At 60.1% G+C, this 22,714-nt stretch overlaps 1 protein-coding gene across 3 annotated transcripts in view; it reads left to right on the top strand.

Moving 5' to 3' along the window:
• DPP6 (dipeptidyl peptidase like 6) overlaps window positions 1–22,714 on the top strand; it is a 592,252-nt gene that overhangs the window by 543,696 nt on the left and 25,842 nt on the right. For all 3 annotated transcript variants that reach the window (XM_070423592.1, XM_070423590.1, XM_070423591.1), the window contains exons 13-17: window positions 3,379–3,486; window positions 4,100–4,191; window positions 5,033–5,080; window positions 5,970–6,088; window positions 13,341–13,388. In XM_070423592.1, the coding sequence (XP_070279693.1) occupies window positions 3,379–3,486; window positions 4,100–4,191; window positions 5,033–5,080; window positions 5,970–6,088; window positions 13,341–13,388 (415 nt within the window). The remainder of the gene's footprint in view (window positions 1–3,378; window positions 3,487–4,099; window positions 4,192–5,032; window positions 5,081–5,969; window positions 6,089–13,340; window positions 13,389–22,714) is intronic.

Below are 22,714 nucleotides of genomic sequence, written 5' to 3'. Positions count from 1 at the left end.
ACACAATGTTCCTGGGATGGACACAGTGTTCCTGGGATGGACACAATGTCCCTGAGATGGACACAATGTTCCTGGGATGGACACAGTGTTCCTGGGATGGACACAATGTCCCTGGGATGGACACAATATTCCTGGGATGGACACAATGATCCTGGGATGGACACAGTGTTCCTGGGATGGACACAATGTTCCTGAGATGGACACATGTTCCTGGGATGGACACAGTGTTCCTGGGATGGACACAATGTTCCTGAGATGGACACAATGTTCCTGGGATGGACACAGTGTTCCTGGGATGGACACAATGATCCTGGGATGGACACAATGATCCTGGGATGGACACAATGATCCTGGGATGGACACACTGATCCTGGGATGGACACAATGATCCTGGGATGGACACAATGTTCCTGGGATGGACACAATGATCTTGGGATGGACACAATATTCCTGGGATGGACACAGTGTTCCTGGGATGGACACAATGTTCCTGGGATGGACACAATGATCCTGGGATGGACACAGTGTTCCTGGGATGGACACAATGTTCCTGGGATGGACACAGTGTTCCTGGGATGGACACAATGATCCTGGGATGGACACAATGTCCCTGGGATGGACACAATGATCCTGGGATGGACACAATGATCCTGAGATGGACACATGCTCCTGGGATGGACACAGTGTTCCTGGGATGGACACAATGTCCCTGAGATGGACACAATGTCCCTGGATGGACACATGTTCCTGGGATGGACACAATGATCCTGGGATGGACACATGTTCCAGGGATGGACACAATGTTCCTGGGATGGACACATGTTCCTGGGATGGACACAATGATCCTGGGATGGACACAATGATCCAGGGATGGACACAATATTCCTGGGATGGACACAATGATCCTGGGATGGACACATGTTCCTGGGATGGACACAATGTTCCTGGGATGGACACATGTTCCTGGGATGGACACAATGATCCTGGGATGGACACAATGATCCAGGGATGGACACAGTGTTCCTGGGATGGACACAATGATCCTGGGATGGACACAGTGTTCCTGGGATGGACACAATGATCCTGGGATGGACACAATGTTCCTGGGATGGACACAATGATCCTGGGATGGACACAGTGTTCCTGGGATGGACACAATGATCCTGGGATGGACACAATGTCCCTGAGATGGACACAATGATCCTGGGATGGACACAGTGTTCCTGGGATGGACACAGTGTTCCTGGGATGGACACAGTGTTCCTGGGATGGACACAATGTCCCTGGGATGGACACAATGTTCCTGGGATGGACACAGTGTTCCTGGGATGGACCCAATGATCCTGGGATGGACACACTGATCCTGGGATGGACACAATGTTCCTGGGATGGACACAATGCTCCTGGGATGGACACAATGCTCCTGGGATGGACACAATATTCCTGGGATGGACACAGTGTTTCTCGGATGGACACAATGATCCTGGGATGGACACAATGTTCCTGGGATGGACACAATGTTCCTGGGATGGACACAATGATCCTGGGATGGACACAGTGTTCCTGGGATGGACACAGTGTTCCTGGGATGGACACAATGTTCCTGAGATGGACACATGTTCCTGGGATGGACACAGTGTTCCTGGGATGGACACAATGTCCCTGAGATGGACACAATGTCCCTGGGATGGACACAATGATCCTGGGATGGACACAATATTCCTGGGATGGACACAATGATCCTGGGATGGACACAGTGTTCCTGGGATGGACACAATGTCCCTGAGATGGCCACAATGTTCCTGGGATGGACACAGTGTTCCTGGGATGGACACAATGATCCTGGGATGGACACAGTGTTCCTGGGATGGACACAATGTTCCTGGGATGGACACAATATTCCTGGGATGGACACAATGATCCTGGGATGGACACAGTGTTCCTGGGATGGACACAATGATCCTGGGATGGACACAATGATCCTGGGATGGACACAATGATCCTGGGATGGACACAGTGTTTCTGGGATGGACACAATGATCCTGGGATGGACACAATGATCCTGGGATGGACACAATGTTCCTGGGATGGACACAGTGTTCCTGCGATGGACACAATGATCCTGGGATGGACACAATGTCCCTGGGATGGACACAGTGTTCCTGGGATGGACACAATGATCCTGGGATGGACACAATATTTCTGGGATGGACACAGTGTTCCTGGGATGGACACAATGTTCCTGAGATGGACACAGTGTTCCTGGGATGGACACAATGTCCCTGAGATGGACACAATGTTCCTGGGTTGGACACAGTGTCCTGAGATGGACACAGTGTTCCTGGGATGGACACAATGTCCCTGAGATGGACACAATGTTCCTAGGTTGGACACAGTGTTCCTGGGATGGACACAATGATCCTGGGATGGACACACTGATCCTGGGATGGACACAATGTTCCTGGGATGGACACAATGCTCCTGGGATGGACACAATGCTCCTGGGATGGACACAATATTCCTGGGATGGACACAGTGTTCCTGGGATGGACACAGTGTTCCTGGGATGGACACAATGCTCCTGGGATGGACACAATATTCCTGGGATGGACACAGTGTTCCTGGGATGGACACAGTGTTCCTGGGATGGACACAATGTTCCTGGGATGGACACAATGCTCCTGGGATGGACACAATGCTCCTGGGATGGACACAATATTCCTGGGATGGACACAGTGTTCCTGGGATGGACACAGTGTTCCTGGGATGGACACAATGATCCTGGGATGGACACAGTGTTCCTGGGATGGACACAATGTTCCTGGGATGGACACAATGATCCTGAGATGGACACAGTGTGTCCTTGTTTGCTGTTTCTTCTTCCTTGGTCAGCTATTCCTTGTAAACTGGATTTGACAAAAAAATTTTTTTAAAAACCTGCAAAGAGAAAATAGGGTTTATTTTCCGGCAGAATCAGGTGTGGGGTTGTTCTGAATTCTTTAGGAGAGATGATTGACGGCCCCAGAGGAATCCTGCAGATGCCCTGGCTTCCACGGGCCTCAGTTAAAGGGGGACACACCGCCCCGGGCTGCCTGCCTGCCGGGCTCCGGTCCTGCCTGCTGAGTGGGTGACACATGGGCCCCTTTAGTGGCACTTGGCGTGTCCCCTCTGAACTCCCCGTTTTTCCACTGTCTTAGAAAACGGAAGCCCGGGCTCCGGGTCCAAGGAAAGGCCCGACACAGCGTCGATGCTTTCAGCGGCGGCTCTGACTAGGGACCACGGGGCAAAGGCCTCCATGTGTTGGCCCTGGGCCCTGGCTCGGCCTCTTGGAAACAAAGGAGCCGTGGCCAGGACTCACTGGGTTGTTGTCACCCACAGAATGAAGAGCCGCTGTTCTCCAGGGACGGGAGAAAGTTCTTCTTCGTCAGAGCCATCCCGCAGGGGGGGCAGGGCAAGTTCTACCACATCACCGTGTCCTCCTCCCAGGCAAGTCCCCGTGCTCCCTAACTGCTGTGCCGGCGGCGGCGGCAGCCTCTGGGGCTGCGCTCTGGGTGCCCTTGCCCACCTTCCTTCCTTCTCTTTCTCCTCCCTTCCTCCCTCCTTTCTTCCTCCTTCCTCCCTTCCTCCCCCGTCCTTCCTCCCTTCTCTTCCTCCTTCTTCCTCTCTCCCCCTCCCTCCCACCTCCCTCCCTCCTTCCTCCCTTCCTCCTTCCTTCCTCCTTCCTTCCTCCTTCCTTCACTCCCTTCTCTATCTCCTCACCCTTTTCACCCACTCGCCCATATTTTTCTCTTCCCACTCCATCCCCCACAATAATGACTACCGATTGGATTTACAAAAGTTAAAGAAAAAGTATCAGCAGCACATGAAGCATCGATTCTTCTTGAGAGGGGACATCGCCGAGTGGGAGGGCGCAGTGGTGGCACCATGGTCAGCCCCACGCAGGAACCACAGGGACACCGGAGGGGAGGGCTGTGGGCTGGTGGCCCCCCTGAGGAGAGACGGGCAGCGGGCGACACCCCTGCACCTGGTCCTGAGGGGCCGGGACCCAGAAGGAAGCTGGGTGGGGCCGGGCTCCCGCCTCACGGCCCGTCTGTTGCAGCCCAACAGCAGCAACGACAACATCCAGTCCATCACGTCGGGGGACTGGGACGTGACCAAGATCCTCTCCTACGACGAGAAGCGGAATAAGATGTGAGTGCGCGTGGGGACAGCCCTGTCTCCTGGACGGGACGCACGCGCCACTTTCAGATGCGTTCTAGGCACCTGGTCCGCAGCCCACTCCCTGCTCCCGAGGGGCCCTGGCTTCTCCGTGCGGATCACAGAGCTGATTTCCATGGGGAGAGAGCAGCGGCGAGGGGAGCCCTGCAGCCAGGCCTGGGGCTGAGCCTGGGGGCGGGCTCATCCTAGTGCTGGCGTTTGCCGAGTCCCTGTGAGGCCTGGCACCGGCTCAGGGCCTCAGGGGCCACACCCACCCTGGCTGCAGCATGGCCAGTGCGGCTACTGCCTCCCCCACTTCACACACGAATAAGCGGAGACTAAAGCACACGATGCCTTGGCCCAGGTTGTCAGCCCAGGCAGCTGGGGATGCAGCTCATTGATGAGGTCCAGGCCCACCTGCCAGCCAGGCTCCCTGTCGTGTGGCACACACTCAGGCTTCCCCCATTTGGGGTCCGAGGTGAAAATCAGTCCCTAAGAGGCATCCCCCAGGCTTCTGTCTGGGCCCTTGCCCTGCGGAAGGTATAGCCTGTAAAGAGATTCCCGCATCCGAACTCAGGGGCAAATGACCACCGCCCTGGCCCCGACACCTGAGCCTGCGGGCAGGGGTGGGACTCCCGGGCAGGTGTGGGACCCCGGGCAGGTGCGGGACCCCGGCCAGCAGGAGCTCAGCCCACCCGAAATGTAGCTGGACCCAGTGCTCGCCGTAGCCACAGAATAGGGGTCCCTGAGCAGGGTTTGCAAGGGGCTGGGGGGTTGGGCTGTGAGACCACACCTGCCTGGAGCCACTAACTCCTGTCACCTGTGCTCTCTGCAGCTACTTCCTCAGCACCGAGGACCTGCCCCGGAGACGCCACCTCTACAGGTATGTGGGCCTCCTGGCACAAGGCCGCCAAGACCACGCCATAGAGCGGGTGCAGGGCTGCCAAGACCACGCCATAGAGCGGGTGCAGGGACGCCGAGACCACGCCATAGAGCGGGTGCAGGGACGCCGAGACCACGCCATAGAGCGGGTGCAGGGACGCCGAGACCACGCCATAGAGCGGGTGCAGGGACGCCGAGACCACGCCATAGAGCGGGTGCAGGGACGCCGAGACCACGCCATAGAGCGGGTGCAGGGACGCCGAGACCACGCCATAGAGCGGGTGCAGGGACGCCGAGACCACGCCATAGAGCGGGTGCAGGGACACTGAGACCACGCCATAGAGCGGGTGCAGGGCTGCTGAGACCACGCCATAGAGCGGGTGCAGGGACGCTGAGACCACGCCATAGAGCGGGTGCAGGGACACCGAGACCACGCCATAGAGCGGGTGCAGGGCTGCTGAGACCACGCCATAGAGTGGGTGCAGGGCTGCCGAGACCACGCCATAGAGCGGGTGCAGGGCTGCCGAGACCACGCCATAGAGCGGGTGCAGGGCTGCCGAGACCACGCCATAGAGCGGGTGCAGGGACACTGAGACCACGCCATAGAGCGGGTGCAGGGCTGCTGAGACCACGCCATAGAGCGGGTGCAGGGACACTGAGACCACGCCATAGAGCGGGTGCAGGGCTGCCGAGACCACGCCATAGAGCGGGTGCAGGGACACTGAGACCACGCCATAGATCAGGTGCAAGGCCGGTGGCTGACGAAAACCCCAGGGCCGGCGGGCGAGAAGGGGCAGGGGCTGCAGGTCTCCTTTCTGGAGGGAACTCGGGTTGGATCTTGACCTCTGCCACTTCCTCCCTACGCCTTTGCCCCGCCTTTGCCCTGCCAGCGCCAGCACCGTGGGCAGCTTCAACAGGCAGTGCCTCTCCTGCGACCTGGTGGCCAACTGCACCTACTTCAGCGCGTCCTTCAGCCACAGCGCCGACTTCTTCCTGCTCAAGTGCGAAGGTGGGTCCGCCGCCTCCGGCCCTGCCGGTCCATGTCCGAGCCCCTGTGTCCGCGTCCCTGTGTCCACGTCCCTGTGTGCGCGTCCCTGTGTCTGAGCCCCTGTGTTCACGTCCCTGTGTCCGAGCCCCTGTGTCCACGTCTCTGTGTCCACGTCCCTGTGTCTGAGCCCCTGTGTCCGCGTCCCTGTGTCTGAGCCCCTGTGTCCGCGTCCCTGTGTCTGAGCCCCTGTGTCTGAGCCCCTGTGTCCGCGTCCCTGTGTCTGAGCCCCTGTGTCTGAGCCCCTGTATCTGAGCCCCTGTGTCTGAGCCCCTGTGTCTGAGCCCCTGTGTCCGCGTCCCTGTGTCCACGTCCCTGTGTCTGAGCCCCTGTGTCTGAGGCCCTGTGTCCGAGCCCCTGTGTCCGAGCCCCTGTGTCTGAGCCCCTGTGTCTGAGCCCCTGTGTCTGAGGCCCTGTATCTGAGCCCCTGTGTCTGAGCCCCTGTATCTGAGCCCCTGTGTCTGAGCCCCTGTGTCTGAGGCCCTGTATCTGAGCCCCTGTGTCCGAGCCCCTGTGTCCGAGCCCCTGTGTCCGAGCCCCTGTGTCCGAGCCCCTGTGTCTGAGCCCCTGTGTCCGAGCCCCTGTGTCCGAGCCCCTGTGTCCGAGCCCCCGCTGAGCCCAGGGACCCCGCACCTGCGGGAATGGGAGGCTGGCGAAGGAGCTCATCCCGGAGCAGGTCCGTCCTGCCCGCCCGCGCTGCACGCCCAGAGCCGCCTCTGGGTCTGGCACAATAGGGGCAGGTCACACTGATGAGGCCGCAGGTGCTCATATCCGGGCTGTCAGTTAGTCCCGGAGTTTGCCTACATTTTCCATAAGAGCTCAATGTGCTGTGAGCCAGTTGGGGTAAGTGTACACACTGGCAGCCTCTGAAGTGTATTTAAGGAATGAGGTTATACACAACAAGTCTCAGATGGGAAAACGAATATTCTCCTGTGACCCAATTCATCGATAATTTACCCCAAACTTCAGAAAGAAAAGCAATTTTCTAAAAAGACATGAATGTGGCCCTGGCCGTGTAGCTCAGCTGGTTAGAATGTCGCCCCAATATGCCAAGGCTGTGGCTGGGTCACTGAGCAGGGCACACACAGGAATGGGCCACCGCAGGCATACCTAACGGAACAGCAAATCGCTCTCGCTCTCTCTCAAAAATCAGTCAATAAAAAAGTTTAAAAGACATAAATTTGCGCCTCTCGGATGAGGAGGGGAAAAAACCGCCCACTTTACAAAGACAACCAAGCGGACGCGGTGAGCCCGCATTTCAGATGTTCGATACACAGATTCAGCAGCTGAATTTACCAGGACAGCATCCTCCACGGTGAAGTCAAATGGAAGCAGTAAGATGACCCTCTTGTTACTGCGAAGTGCTCCCGAGGCCTCGGTCATCGCCGCTGTCGGCGGGGAGAGAAGTGAGGTGTGGAAGAGAGTCCCGGGGCCCCCAGAGCCGGGCCGTGCCCAGCGCGCAGGCGAACCTGCTGACCCTCCGGTCCTCATCCTGAAACCGGGAAGTGACGGCGTGCATCCCCCCAGGAGGCTGTGAGGGCCCAGCAAGGCCCCGCTGTGGGGGCTCGGCGTGGCCCCCGACACAGCCAGCTCCGAACAGCTGGTGACAGCCGTCCACGGTCAGTGAGAACGTCTCCGCACCCGCCGGCCAACTCCGCATCCCAAGCTGCTGCGGTCACTCAGCCGCATCCTAATGGGTTTCCCAATGGGACTGGCCCCTGGCTTCTCCCGGGCTGGTGCCGGGAGCCCTGCTGACCCCACAGAGTAGAATGTTCCAGAAGTGACCACAGAACACTAAACCAGCCGAGGGCCGGGCTGACAATGAGGGGCCCAGGGGCCTCCGCGCTCCGGCAGGAGTTAGGGAGTCACGGAGTTGTCTTCTTTCTCGGCCGGAACATCCCCGCTTCCTGTCCCATCTCCTCTGCCTTCACCCCTCAGAGGCCGGGCTCCAGCCTCCTGCCACCGCCTGTCCTCCGGACAGAGCCGGGCGATGCACGGGGCAGTGAGTGAGGCCTGGAGCCCCGTCATTGGAGTTGCAACGGGGGTGGGAGAGCCGCCCGCAGGCCAGATGGGGGCGCCGCTGCAGCCAGTGGGGGTGAAGGACTCTGAGGCCCAGCCCGGCAAGGATGGACCCGCCGCCCCAGCTCAGGGAGGAGGGGGTGCCGCTGCGCCCCTGTCACTGCGGGCGCCCTGCCCTGCGAGCATGAACGGCCCCTGGGACACTTCAACGCCGAGCCGCCTGAGATGGAAATGCGGGTTGAGGTCCATCCTCGCCTGCGGATGAAGGCGGCCGAGGAGTTAAAGGGGGGCCCCAAAAGCCCCGTGGCGGCTGAGAGCACGGGCAGCGCATCTGCGGACACAGAGGGGACACAGGAGGCTGTCCCGGGAGGATGGCGATGGCACCAATGCTGAGCCGCTGCGTCGTCCTCTGGAGGGGACGGGGGGGGGGGGGGGGGGGGGGGGGGGAAGGGGGGGGGGTTCCGGCACCTCTGGGTGGGAGGACAAGGCCCGGATCCCTGCCCGGCGGCCCAGGGTGACCCTGGCTGCCCTGCCCAGTGCACAGCTGGGGGGACCCTGCCCGTCCCGGCCCCACATGCCTAGATGTCCCGCCTCTGCTGCTGGTCTTGCCAATAGCCGGCTCATCACGGGGGCAAGCAGGAGGATGCGGCATCCTGGCCACAGGCACTGTCCCTGCTCCTGCGCGGCCTGAACAGAGAACAGCGCGGCTGGTGCGCCCGCCACTGTCCTCTGGCGTCTCCACCGCGTGTCTGAGGCGCTCGCTGGCTCCTCTCTGCTGTGACTGTCCCAGTGCCGGGACCCGGAGTCTCCCTGCTCAGCAAGGGCCACTGCCCAGCCTCCGCCGCTGCCCTTAGGCTGCGTCCTCACAGCCCTCACTGCCACCGGGGCAGGTTCTCCTGGGCCGCTCCATGGGCCGCTCCGCATAATCAATCACCAAACGCTTTGCAAGATGCTAAACTCAGTAAGTGCGACCAGACCCCGGCAAACCCTCAGTGACAGCCGGACAAGCGTCCCCCTCCGAGAAGAAACATTCCCTTCCCATTGGATGCCCGCCTTCGGCAAGTGCGTGCGGCTCCAGGCTAAAGTGAGAGGCGCCTCCTGTTTCCCGGGGACGCCATTAAAATCACAGCATTCCGGGCAGGGACTAGCGACCCAGAACCCGCCCCTCCCCGCCGGGCCCGACTCCTCACAGGAGCCTTTGCTGTCCCCTCTCCTTAGAGATCTCCCTCCCACCCCTGCCTGCCGCTCACACCCTCTGCCTGAATAGCATGTGTCCTCCAGCTTAGATGTGGCCACCTCGTGAGTTTATAGCTCCCAAAGGCCCCAACCAAAGCAGGAACAAGCAGCATCCCTGACCAGTGTCCCAACAGCTCTATCCCCTCTGCCCACCTGTACCCACCTGCCTCCCACCTGCCTCCCACCTGCCTCCCACCTGCCTCCCATCTGCCTCCCACCTGCCTCCCACCTGTACCCACCTGCCTCCCATCTGCCTCCAACCTGCCTCCCACCCGCCACCCACCTGCCTCCCATCTGCCTCCCACCTGCCGCCCACCTGCCTCCCACCTGCCTCCAACCTGCCTCCCACCTGCCACCCACCTGCCTCCCATCTGCCTCCCACCTGCCTCCCATCTGCCTCCACCTGCCTCCCACCTGCCTCCCATCTGCCTCCACCTGCCTCCCATCTGCCTCCCATCTGCCTCCCACCTGCCTCCCACCCGCCACCCACCTGCCTCCCACCTGCCTCCCATCTGTCTCCCACCTGTCGCCCACCCACCACCCACCTGCCTCCCACCAGCCTCTCACCTGTCCCACTTCCTCTCTCTCCTTTCATTCTCCCACATCTGCCAGGACCCTAAGGGGCCACGCTGCCCTCCTGCACACCTGCGAGCCCTCACACGGCCCTCACTGCAGAACTATGTCCTCGAGCACCAGCTGCATCCCAAGCACTATCCCTCTATCCCACTATCCCTCTATCCCACTATCGAACTATCCCTCTATCCCTCAATCCCTCTATCCCTCAATCCCTCTATCCCTCTATCCCACTATCCCTCTATCCCTCTATCCCTCAATTGCTCTATCCCTCAATCCCACTATCCCTCTATCCCTCTATCCCTCTATCCCTCAATCCCTCTATCCCTCTATCCCTCTATCCCACTATCCCTCTATCCCTCTATCCCTCAATTGCTCTATCCCTCAATCCCACTATCCCTCTATCCCTCTATCCCTCTATCCCTCAATCCCTCTATCCCTCTATCCCACTATCCCTCTATCCCTCTATCCCTCAATTCCTCTATCCCTCAATCCCACTATCCCTCGATCCCACTATCCCTCTATCCCTCAATTCCTCTATCCCTCAATCCCACTATCCCTCCATCCCTCAATTCCTCTATCCCTCTATCCCACTATCCCTCTATCCCTCAATTCCTCTATCCCTCAATCCCACTATCCCTCGATCCCTCAATCCCTCTATCCCTCAATCCCTCTATCCCTCTATCCCACTATCCCTCTATCCCTCTATCCCTCAATTCCTCTATCCCTCAATCCCTCTATCCCTCTATCCCACTATCCCTCAATCCCTCTATCCCTCAATCCCTCTATCCCTCTATCCCACTATCCCTCTATCCCTCTATCCCTCAATTCCTCTATCCCTCAATCCCTCTATCCCTCTATCCCTCTATCCCTCTATCCCTCAATCCCTCTATCCCTCTATCCCACTATCCCTCTATCCCTCTATCCCTCAATTCCTCTATCCCTCAATCCCACTATCCCTCGATCCCACTATCCCTCTATCCCTCAATTCCTCTATCCCTCAATCCCACTATCCCTCCATCCCTCAATTCCTCTATCCCTCTATCCCACTATCCCTCTATCCCTCAATTCCTCTATCCCTCAATCCCACTATCCCTCGATCCCTCAATCCCTCTATCCCTCAATCCCACTATCCCTCTATCCCTCTATTCCTCAATTCCTCTATCCCTCAATCCCACTATCCCTCGATTCCACTATCCCTCTATCCCTCAATTCCTCTATCCCTCTATCCCACAATCCCTATATCCCACTATCCCTCTATCCCACTATCCCTCGATCCCACTATCCCTCTATCCCTCAATCCCACTATCCCTCTATCCCTTGATCCCACTATCCCTCTATCCCTCTATCCCTCTATCCCACTATCCCACTATCCCTCTATCCCTCTATCCCTCTATCCCACTATCCCACTATCCCTCTATCCCACTATCCCACTATCCCACTATCCCTCTATCCCTCTATCCCTCTATCCCTCTATCCCTCTATCCCACATTCCCTCTATACCTCTATCCCACTATCCCTCTATCCCACTATCCCACTATCCCTCTATCCCACTATCCCACTATCCCTCTATCCCACATTCCCTCTATCCCTCAATCCCACTATCCCTTGATCCCACTATCCCTCTATCCCTCTATCCCTCTATCCCACTATCCCTCTATCCCACTATCCCTCTATCCCTCTATCCCACTATCCCACTATCCCTCTATCCCTCTATCCCTCTATCCCACTATCCCTCTATCCCTCTATCCCACTATCCCACTATCCCTCTATCCCACTATCCCTCTATCCCACTATCCCACTATCCCTCTATCCCACTATCCCTCTATCCCTCTATCCCACTATCCTATCCCTCTATCCCACTATCCCTCTATCCCTCTATCCCACTATCCTATCCCTCTATCCCACTAGCCCTCTATCCCTCTATCCCACTATCCTATCCCTCTATCCCACTATCCCTCTATCCCTCTATTCCTCTATCCCACTATCCCTCTATCCCTCAATCCCACTATCCCTCTATCCCTTGATCCCACTATCCCTCTATCCCTCTATCCCTCTATCCCACTATCCCACTATCCCTCTATCCCTCTATCCCACTATCCCTCTATCCCTCTATCCCACTATCCTATCCCTCTATCCCACTAGCCCTCTATCCCTCTATCCCACTATCCTATCCCTCTATCCCACTATCCCTCTATCCCTCTATTCCTCTATCCCACTATCCCTCTATCCCACTATCCCTCTATCCCACTATCCCTCTATCCTATCCCACAATCCCTCTATTCCTCTATCTCACTATCCCTCTATCCCACTATCCCTCTATTCCTCTATTCCTCTATCCCACTATCCCTCTATCCCTCTATTCCTCTATTCCTCTATCCCACTATCCCTCTATCCCTCTATTCCTCTATTCCTCTATCCCACTATCCCTCTATCCCTCTATTCCTCTATTCCTCTATCCCACTATCCCTCTATCCCTCTATCCCACTATCCCACTATCCCTCTATCCCTCTATCCCTCTATCCCACTATCCCTCTATCCCTCTATCCCACTATCCCACTATCCCTCTATCCCACTATCCCACTATCCCTCTATCCCACTATCCCTCTATCCCTCTATTCCTCTATTCCTCTATCCCACTATCCCTCTATCCCTCTATCCCTCTATTCCTCTATCCCACTATCCCTCTATCCCTCTATCCCTCTATTCCTCTATCCCACTATTCCGGACAAGGAAAGAATGGCTGGAAGGTGCTTCTGCGAACTCGTCCAGACGTGCTCTGGCACTTACACCCAGGGCAGGAGCAAAGGACAGGAGCCACTGCGCCCAAGAACCTACTGTGAGGCCTGACAGGAGAGCACATGGCCCTGCCCTCCGTGGAGAGGGACGCAGGGGGCGGGGCTTTGGGGAAGGAGTTTGAGCAGAGACTTCATAGAAGAGAAAGACAAGCCCTGCCAGTGTCGGGGCAGAGATTTCAGGCAGGGAGAGCGGGCCCAGTGGGGACAAGCCGGGCATCCTCGGGACCTTCAGAGAGTCCAGCTGGAACAGAGGAGGGCAGGGGAGGGCAGAGGAGGGGAGGGGAGGGCAGGGGAGAGCAGGGGAGGGCAGGGGAGGGCAGGGAAGGGGAGGGCAGGGGAGTGCAGGGGAGGGCAGGGAAGAGGAGGGGAGGGGAGGGGAGGGGAGGGGAGGGGAGAGCAGGGGAGGGCAGGGGAGTGCAGGGGAGGGGCTCGGTAACCCCGAAGTCTCTGTTCTTTCATTAGGGTCACATGGCTGACACAGGCACAGGCCTTTCTCACAGCCGTGTCCTACCCCCGGCCCGATGCCCCTTTGTTCTCACATCAACTAACAGCATTTCTTTCTTTTCTGGCTTCTCTTCTCCACGAGGCAGGTCCTGGGGTCCCCATGGTGACTGTGCACAACACTACAGACCAGAAAAGTAAGTGCCTTCGGTTCTGCTCACATCTTCCCGCCACGTGGGGGAGGGAACAGAGCAGTCTCCCCAGAAACAGCGTTTTCCTAGGAGCCAGAGATGGGCGGGCCCTTCCCAACCCCCCACCATCGCCAGCGTCACCGAAATGTGGTGGGAAGGCGGGGAGGCCTCACACCCCACCCCATGCACCCCACACCCCACACTACGCACCCCCATACCCCACACCACGCACCCCTCACCCCATACCACCCACCCATACCCCACCCCATGTACCCCACACCCCACACCCCACCCCATGTACCCCATACCCCACACCACGCACCCCACACCCCACACCCCACCCCATGTACCCCACACCCCACACCATGCACCCCACACCCCACACCCCACACCCCACCCCATGTACCCCACACCCCACACCATGCACCCCACACCCCACACCCCACACCACGCACCCCACACCAAACACCTCACACCCCCACCCCACGCACCCCACACCCACACTCCACCCCACACCACGCACCCACATGTGCCAGGGCCTGGAGGCCACGGCAGGCCATGCAGTGCCTCATATGCCACCCTCTGAGCTCCCGCCCTGCTCCCTCAGCCCCTCCGGGACCTCCCCTGGGCAGGGCTCGGTGGCCCCGGGCTCACCTGTCCCGGAGCCTGGGCGTCTGCCTGGCAGAGGGCATCGCGTGGGCACTGCCACAGGGAGAGCCTGAGGGCTCCTGAGGGCACACAGCTCGCTTTTGCCTGAAGGGCCCCGGTAGGTTGACCAGGACAGGTTTTGTTTTCTGAGAACGTGTGTCTTCCCGTGTTGCCTGTGCGCTGATACCAGGAGCGCAGACTCCTTCCCGCTGAAGCGGTGCCGGCGGCTGAGCCCCCCGGGTCTGGCTCCCGCTCCTGAGGAGCTGTCACTCCTGGGGGCGCCGGGCAGGCCCAGGTCTCACAGGAATCTACCACCCGCGGCCTTGGCGGGGGCTCAGCAGTTAGTGCCGCCACGCCCCGGGTCTGGGCGGAGCCGGCCATGCCATGGCCTCGCTCTGGCCCTGCAGACGGAAGAAAGAACTGGGCAGGTTCCGGGTCCTGTGTGAGGCTGGAAATGGCCTATCCTCTCCATGGCCAGGGCGCCTGCGTGCCGGGGAGGCCTGTGACCGGGAAGGAACGGGGGGGACGGGCAGTGCCACAACCACTAGCTCAGTGTGAGGGCGCAGCGGGCACCGTGCAGGCCCCGAAGCCACCTCTGGGCGGAGGGCTGACGGCGGCACGGGCAGCGCCTCCCGCTGCGCGCACCACGAGGCCGGTGACCACATCGGTGAGCCGTCCCTGCGGCTCTTCAGGGGCTGGTGTATGTACTTTACTTTTTTAAAATAATATGTTTTTATCCATTTCAGAGAGGAGGGGAGTGGGAGAGAGAAACGTCCATGATGAGAGGGAATCATCGATGGCTGCCTCCTGCACGCCCCACACTGGGGACTGAGCCCGCACCCGGGCCTGTGCCCTGACCGGGAATCCAACTGTGACCTCCTGGTTCCTAGGTCAACGCTCAGCCACTGAGCCACGTGTTTTAACGCAGTTCATCCCCACCATGGCCTGTCGTCACCCCCATTTTTCAGTCAAGAAAACTGAGGCAAGGGAGTGTGACCGGATGGCTGGGGCCACACGGCCACAGGGAGGGGGTGGGTTTGGAGCCAGCACTGGCTCTCGGCAGAGCCTGCCCCTCCTCCCTCGGGTTCAGCCTGGGGGTCAGAGCTGGGCCTCCCTGAGAGGGCCATGACCCCCCTCAGCTGCCGCCCCCCAACACCAGCCCATCAAGCCCGCCCTGACCGGGCCTCGCCTCTGCCCTGCTCTGAGGAGCCACCAGCCCAGGACAGAGGCTCCCATTCCGGGTGAACTGTTTGGCCTCCGCGTCCAGGCAGGTGGGAAGCTGAGGGCTGGGAGGACTGCGCCTCCCAACAGCCCCCTCTGCCGGCCATTCGTCCTTTACTTACACAACCGAGCAGCCACGTCCCACGGGCCAGGCTCACATACGGGATCACGGGATCACGATGTGGCCTCAAGGCTACATCGCCGTGCCCAGGACTAGCAGCTCAGGGCCCACACTTGGGGCCTCCCTCCCACACCCGGGGCCTCCCTCCCACACCTGGGGCCTCCCTCCCACACCCCAGTGCCTCCCTCCCACACCCCAGTGCCTCCCTCCCACACCCGGGGCCTCCCTCCCACACCCGGGGCCTCCCTCCCACACCCCAGTGCCTCCCTCCCACACCCCAGTGCCTCCCTCCACACCCCAGTGCCTCCCTCCCACACCCGGGGCCTCCCTCCCACACCCCAGTGCCTCCCTCCCACACCCGGGGCCTCCCTCCCACACCCGGGGCCTCCCTCCCACACCCCAGTGCCTCCCTCCCACACCCCAGTGCCTCCCTCCCACACCCGGGGCCTCCCTCCCACACCCCAGTGCCTCCCTCCCACACCCCAGTGCCTCCCTCCCACACCCGGGGCCTCCCTCCCACACCCGGGGCCTCCCTCCCACACCCCAGTGCCTCCCTCCCACACCCCAGTGCCTCCCTCCACACCCCAGTGCCTCCCTCCCACACCCCAGTGCCTCCCTCCCACACCCCAGTGCCTCCCTCCCACACCCGGGGCCTCCCTCCCATACCCGGGGCCTCCCTCCCACACCCCGGGCCTCCCTCCCATACCCGGGGCCTCCCTCCCACACCCCAGTGCCTCCCTCCCACACCCCAGTGCCTCCCTCCCACACCCGGGGCCTCCCTCCCACACCCCAGTGCCTCCCTCCCACACCCCAGTGCCTCCCTCCCACACCCGGGGCCTCCCTCCCACACCCGGGGCCTCCCTCCCACACCCCAGTGCCTCCCTCCCACACCCCAGTGCCTCCCTCCCACACCCGGGGCCTCCCTCCCACACCCCAGTGCCTCCCTCCCACACCCCAGTGCCTCCCTCCCACACCCGGGGCCTCCCTCCCACACCCGGGGCCTCCCTCCCACACCCCAGTGCCTCCCTCCCACACCCCAGTGCCTCCCTCCACACCCCAGTGCCTCCCTCCCACACCCCAGTGCCTCCCTCCCACACCCCAGTGCCTCCCTCCCACACCCGGGGCCTCCCTCCCATACCCGGGGCCTCCCTCCCACACCCCGGGCCTCCCTCCCATACCCGGGGCCTCCCTCCCACACCCCAGTGCCTCCCTCCCACACCCCAGTGCCTCCCTCCCACACCTGGGGCCTCCCTCCCACACCCGGGGCCTCCCTCCCACACCTGGGGCCTCCCTCCCACACCCCCAGTGCCTCCCTCCCACACCCCAGTGCCTCCCTCCCACACCCGGGGCCTCCCTCCCACACCCCAGTGCCTCCCTCCCACACCCCAGTGCCTCCCTCCCACACCTGGGGCCTCCCTCCCACACCCCAGTGCCTCCCTCCCACACCCCAGTGCCTCCCTCCCACACCTGGGGCCTCCCTCCCACACCCCAGTGCCTCCCTCCCACACCTGGGGCCTCCCTCCCACACCCCAGTGCCTCCCTCCCACACCCCAGTGCCTCCCTCCCACACCCCAGTGCCTCCCTCCTACACCCGGGGCCTCCCTCCCACACCCCGGGCCTCCCTCCCACACCCGGGGCCTCCCTCCCACACCCCAGAGCCCCTCCCCCCCCACCCCGAATCCTGGATGCCTTCCCCGTTAGGAACTCTTATCTGCGAACCCAGCCCGGTGCTCGCAGCTGTGACGGAATCACTGAAAGCTGTTTCCCAAGGACGGCATTGTGGTCGGACCAAGTGTGTTCCTTTGGGAACTGGGCATCTGCCCACCCAGGTGCTGGGGCGGGACAGCCACACCGCCCGGGGCTGAGGGGAGTGTCCGGTGTGAGGGGACTGTCCTCTGCGTGTCCCTGACAGCCCGAGCTTCTCGCCGGCTCTGCGTGAACTCAGCCGTGGCCGCAGAGCCGCGCCCTTCCCTCCCCACCCCCACCTGAAGCAGGGGGTCCCGTGGGGGTGAGGCCGACGGAGTCCTAACGAAGCATGCCCGACTCCGGGGACCGGTTCAGTGACGCAGATCCAAGTTTACTGTGTGAGTGCAGCAACATATATAACATTCCAGACCGATCAGAAGTTTACAACATCCATAGGGCAACCAATAGTAGGAAAGATCAGGGTACTATGTAGGGGCTCTAGGGGGTCAGCTCAGGCGGGCGATGCCACTTCCTGGTGTGCCGAGGAAGCTTGTGCAGGCGGAGTGTGCTCACGCCATTGCATCTGCCACAGCACTGAGATAGATCTCCTGAGCTCTTCCTACACCCACCCCCACCTCCAATACCTCCACTGAGTTCTTATGAAGAAGCAAAACCAGCTCCCTGCCCGTGGGCACTGCGGCGGAGCTTTTATGAGATCTTCCAGGACAAGTCTGCTCAGCATCTGTCCCCTGGCTCACACAGTTAGTCTCCCTGCCTGGGAGCCACCTGCCCTGCCCTCTTCCTGACCGCCCAGCGACACCCCCTCTCACAGGTGGGAAAGACCTGGGAGAGGCCTGGAGGCGTCGGAAGCGTGGAAGGGCGGCCTCAGCCCTTGATGGTCTGTGTATCTGGAAGTCCGGGTCCCCGGTCACGGCAGCCTTTCTGGGGGGCGGAGGTGGGGTGGGGTGGGGGGGTGTCAGGTCTGCTGATGGCTCATTCGAGACCAGAGGTGGCATGGCTTGCGGGTGAGCTGGCATCTCTGACGGAGCGGAGACTGGGCAGGGCACGTGGTATGTCCACCCCATGGCATCCCTCTGCGCCCGGGCATGCTGGGGGAGCCGCGCAGTGCCCTGGCCATGCCCACTCAGAGGGTGCAGTTATGGGGACACAGCCCCCTTCACTAACCAGGTCACCTGTCTAGCGGTTAAGGACCAAAGGTGAATTCATTTACAGGAATTGACCTTCAGTTGCTTAAAATCCACTGGAGGGAAAGTAGACAGAAAAGAACAGTAATGACCCAAACTGCGAACCATCGCGCACCCAGGTCGGTCCACTGAAGGACGGACGTGCAGCGGGTGTGGAGTGGGGACGAGCAGTTCGGCGCCGGGTCAGCAGCTGGTCTGAGCCGCGTGGCCCTGGGCGTGGTCGGCCCGGGAGGACAGGTCCTGACAAGGCAGGGGGCGCCCTGCATGAGGAAGCCATCAAATAACCGCGCCGGCCTGGACTGGGGAGAGCCCCACGCAGAGGCGACCGGCAGATGCGGGTGATCTCTGCACCACTGGCACCCACACCAGGCACACACACTGGGCACATGTACACACACGGGCACGCACATTGGGCATCCCCTGTGGGCACATGTACACACACGGGCACGCACATTGGGCATCCCCTGTGGGCACATGTACACACACGGGCACGCACATTGGGCATCCACTGTGGGCACTGTACACAAACATGGGCACGCACATTGGGCATCCACTGTGGGCACTGTACACAAACATGGGCACGCACATTGGGCATCCACTGTGGGCACATGTACACACACACACACGGGCACGCACATTGGGCATCCCCTGTGGGCACTGTACACACACACGGGCACACACATTGGGCATCCACTGTGGGCACTGTACACACACACGGGCACACACATTGGGCATCCCCTGTGGGCACTGTACACACACACGGGCACACACATTGGGCATCCACTGTGGGCACATGTACACACACACGGGCACGCACATTGGGCATCCACTGTGGGCAATGTACACACACACACGGGCACGCACATTGGGCATCCACTGTGGGCACAGTACACACACACGGGCACGCACATTGGGCATCCACTGTGGGCACATGTACACACACGGGCACGCACATTGGGCATCCCCTGTGGGCACTGTACACACACACGGGCACGTACATTGGGCATCCCCTGTGGGCACTGTACACACACACGGGCACACACATTGGGCATCCACTGTGGGCACTGTACACACACACGGGCACGCACATTGGGCATCCCCTGTGGGCAATGTACACACACTGGGCACGTACATTGGGCATCCACTGTGGGCACATGTACACACACACGGGCACGCACATTGGGTATCCACTGTGGGCACTGTACACACACGGGCACACACATTGGGCATCCACTGTGGACAATGTACACACACTGGACATGCACATTGGGCATCCCCTGTGGGCACTGTACACACGCACACGGGCACGCACATTGGGCATCCACTGTGGGCACTGTACACACACTGGGCACGCACATTGGGCATCCACTGTGGGCACTGTACACACACTGGGCACGCACATTGGGTATCCACTGTGGGCACATGTACACACACACGGGCACACACATTGGGCATCCACTGTGGACACTGTACACACACGGGCACGCACATTGGGCATCCACTGTGGACACTGTACACACACGGGCACGCACATTGGGCATCCACTGTGGGCACTGTACACAAACACGGGCACACACATTGGGCATCCACTGTGGACACTGTACACACACACGGGCACACACATTGGGCATCCACTGTGGACACTGTACACACACACGGGGACGCACATTGGGCATCCACTGTGGGCACTGTACACACACAGTGGGCACACACATTGGGCATCCCCTGTGGGCACTGTACACACACACACACGGGCACGCACATTGGGCATCCACTGTGGGCACTGTACACACACACACACGGGGACGCACATTGGGCATCCACTGTGGGCACTGTACACACACATGGGCACACACATTGGGCATCCACTGTGGGCACTGTACACACACACACACGGGCACGCACATTGGGCATCCACTGTGGGCACTGTACACACACACACACGGGCACGCACATTGGGCATCCACTGTGGGCACTGTACACACACACACACAGGCAGCACATTGGGCATCCCCTGTGGGCACTGTACACACACACACACGGGCACGCACATTGGGCATCCACTGTGGGCACTGTACACACACACGGGCACGCACATTGGGCATCCCCTGTGGGCACTGTACACACACACGGGCACACACATTGGGCATCCACTGTGGGCACATGTATACACACACACGGGCACGCACATTGGGCATCCACTGTGGGCACTGTACACACACACACACAGGCACGCACATTGGGCATCCACTGTGGGCACTGTACACACACACAGGCACGCACATTGGGCATCCCCTGTGGGCACTGTACACACACACGGGCACGCACATTGGGCATCCACTGTGGGCACTGTACACACACACACACGGGCACGCACATTGGGCATCCACTGTGGGCACTGTACACACACAGTGGGCACACACATTGGGCATCCACTGTGGGCACTGTATACACACACACACAGGCACGCACATTGGGCATCCACTGTGGGCACTGTACACACACACACACGGGCACGCACATTGGGCATACACTGTGGGCACTGTACACACACACACACGGGGACGCACATTGGGCATCCACTGTGGGCACTGTACACACACATGGGCACACACATTGGGCATCCACTGTGGGCACTGTACACACACACACACGGGCACGCACATTGGGCATCCACTGTGGGCACTGTACACACACACACACGGGCACGCACATTGGGCATCCACTGTGGGCACTGTACACACACACACACAGGCACGCACATTGGGCATCCCCTGTGGGCACTGTACACACACACACACGGGCACGCACATTGGGCATCCACTGTGGGCACATGTACACACACACACAGGCACGCACATTGGGCATCCACTGTGGGCACTGTACACACACACAGGCACGCACATTGGGCATCCACTGTGGGCACTGTACACACACACACACGGGCACGCACATTGGGCATCCACTGTGGGCACTGTACACACACACACACAGGCACGCACATTGGGCATCCACTGTGGGCACTGTACACACACACAGGCACGCACATTGGGCATCCCCTGTGGGCACTGTACACACACACGGGCACACACATTGGGCATCCACTGTGGGCACTGTACACACACACGGGCACGTACATTGGGCATCCACTGTGGGCACTGTACACACACAGTGGGCACACACATTGGGCATCCACTGTGGGCACTGTATACACACACACACAGGCACGCACATTGGGCATCCACTGTGGGCACTGTACACACACACAGGCACGCACATTGGGCATCCCCTGTGGGCACTGTACACACACACGGGCACGCACATTGGGCATCCACTGTGGGCACTGTACACACACACGGGCACGCACATTGGGCATCCACTGTGGGCACTGTACACGCACACAGGCACGCACATTGGGCATCCCCTGTGGGCACTGTACACACACGGGCACACACATTGGGCATCCCCTGTGGGCACTGTACACACACACGGGCACGCACATTGGGCATCCCCTGTGGGCACTGTACACACACACGGGCACACACATTGGGCATCCACTGTGGGCACATGTATACACACACACGGGCACGCACATTGGGCACATGCACACACAGTCCTGCTCGGTCTTCCTGCTGAAATGTGGGTGCAGAACAGGCTGTCCTTCTCCCTGTCAGTCAGTTGCTATTGGCTTTCGAAAGATTCTAGCCACTAATTTCCCATAATTCAGCCTCGTGATCATTTCTCAGTGCCCGAACCCACGGGGTCTGGAAAAGCCTGGGGCCCCACCACATCTGCCACTGGGCACCGCTGGGCACAACCGGGGAAGCCACCTGGGGAGCAGTCTTTGTTCCTCTGCATCTGATAACAGCTAATCCCCTCCAAATGTCAGAGGCAGCTCACATCTAATTAAGGAGTGGCCATTCGTACGCTGCAGCCTGGAGGTGCCCCCGACCCCCGAGTCAAAAGCGGAGTCCTTCGGGGGCCATGCCAATCTTTTCTTATTTCCTCCGCTGAGCCCGGGCCTCTGTGAATGCAATTATGGGGACAAATAACATGGCTTAACTCTACTACCCTGTGGGACAGCCAGCTCTCTGCTGATAAAACCAGCTGTGTGGGCAACCGTTAAACGAGAAGTCTAATATTTAACTACATGTAATAGCCTGCTGCCTCGGGGCCTTTCTGGGAGGGTGGAGTTTCAGGGCCGGGAAAAGCTACTCAAATGCAGGCGACGTATCCACACGATTCGCCTGCGGTGCTCCCCCACGCGCCACAGCTCCAGGCACTGCAAACGGGTGGTCTGGGGGCAAGTAGTGTTCGCATGAACTCCAGGCCAGCGTGAGTGGCATTTCTCCTCCAGCATCAGCATCGGAGATGGCGGGGAGGGCAGCAATTCAAATGCACACGTGGAGAGAGGCACATAGTCTAAAACTGGGAAAGGCTCTACCCAATCC

This window comes from Myotis yumanensis, unplaced genomic scaffold (genome assembly GCF_028538775.1).
Source record: "Myotis yumanensis isolate MYYU_CA2020_CCGP unplaced genomic scaffold, mMyoYum1.0.hap1 SCAF_9, whole genome shotgun sequence".
Taxonomy (NCBI): Eukaryota; Metazoa; Chordata; class Mammalia; order Chiroptera; family Vespertilionidae; genus Myotis; species Myotis yumanensis.
This window is presented reverse-complemented; position numbering and strand designations above follow the sequence as displayed.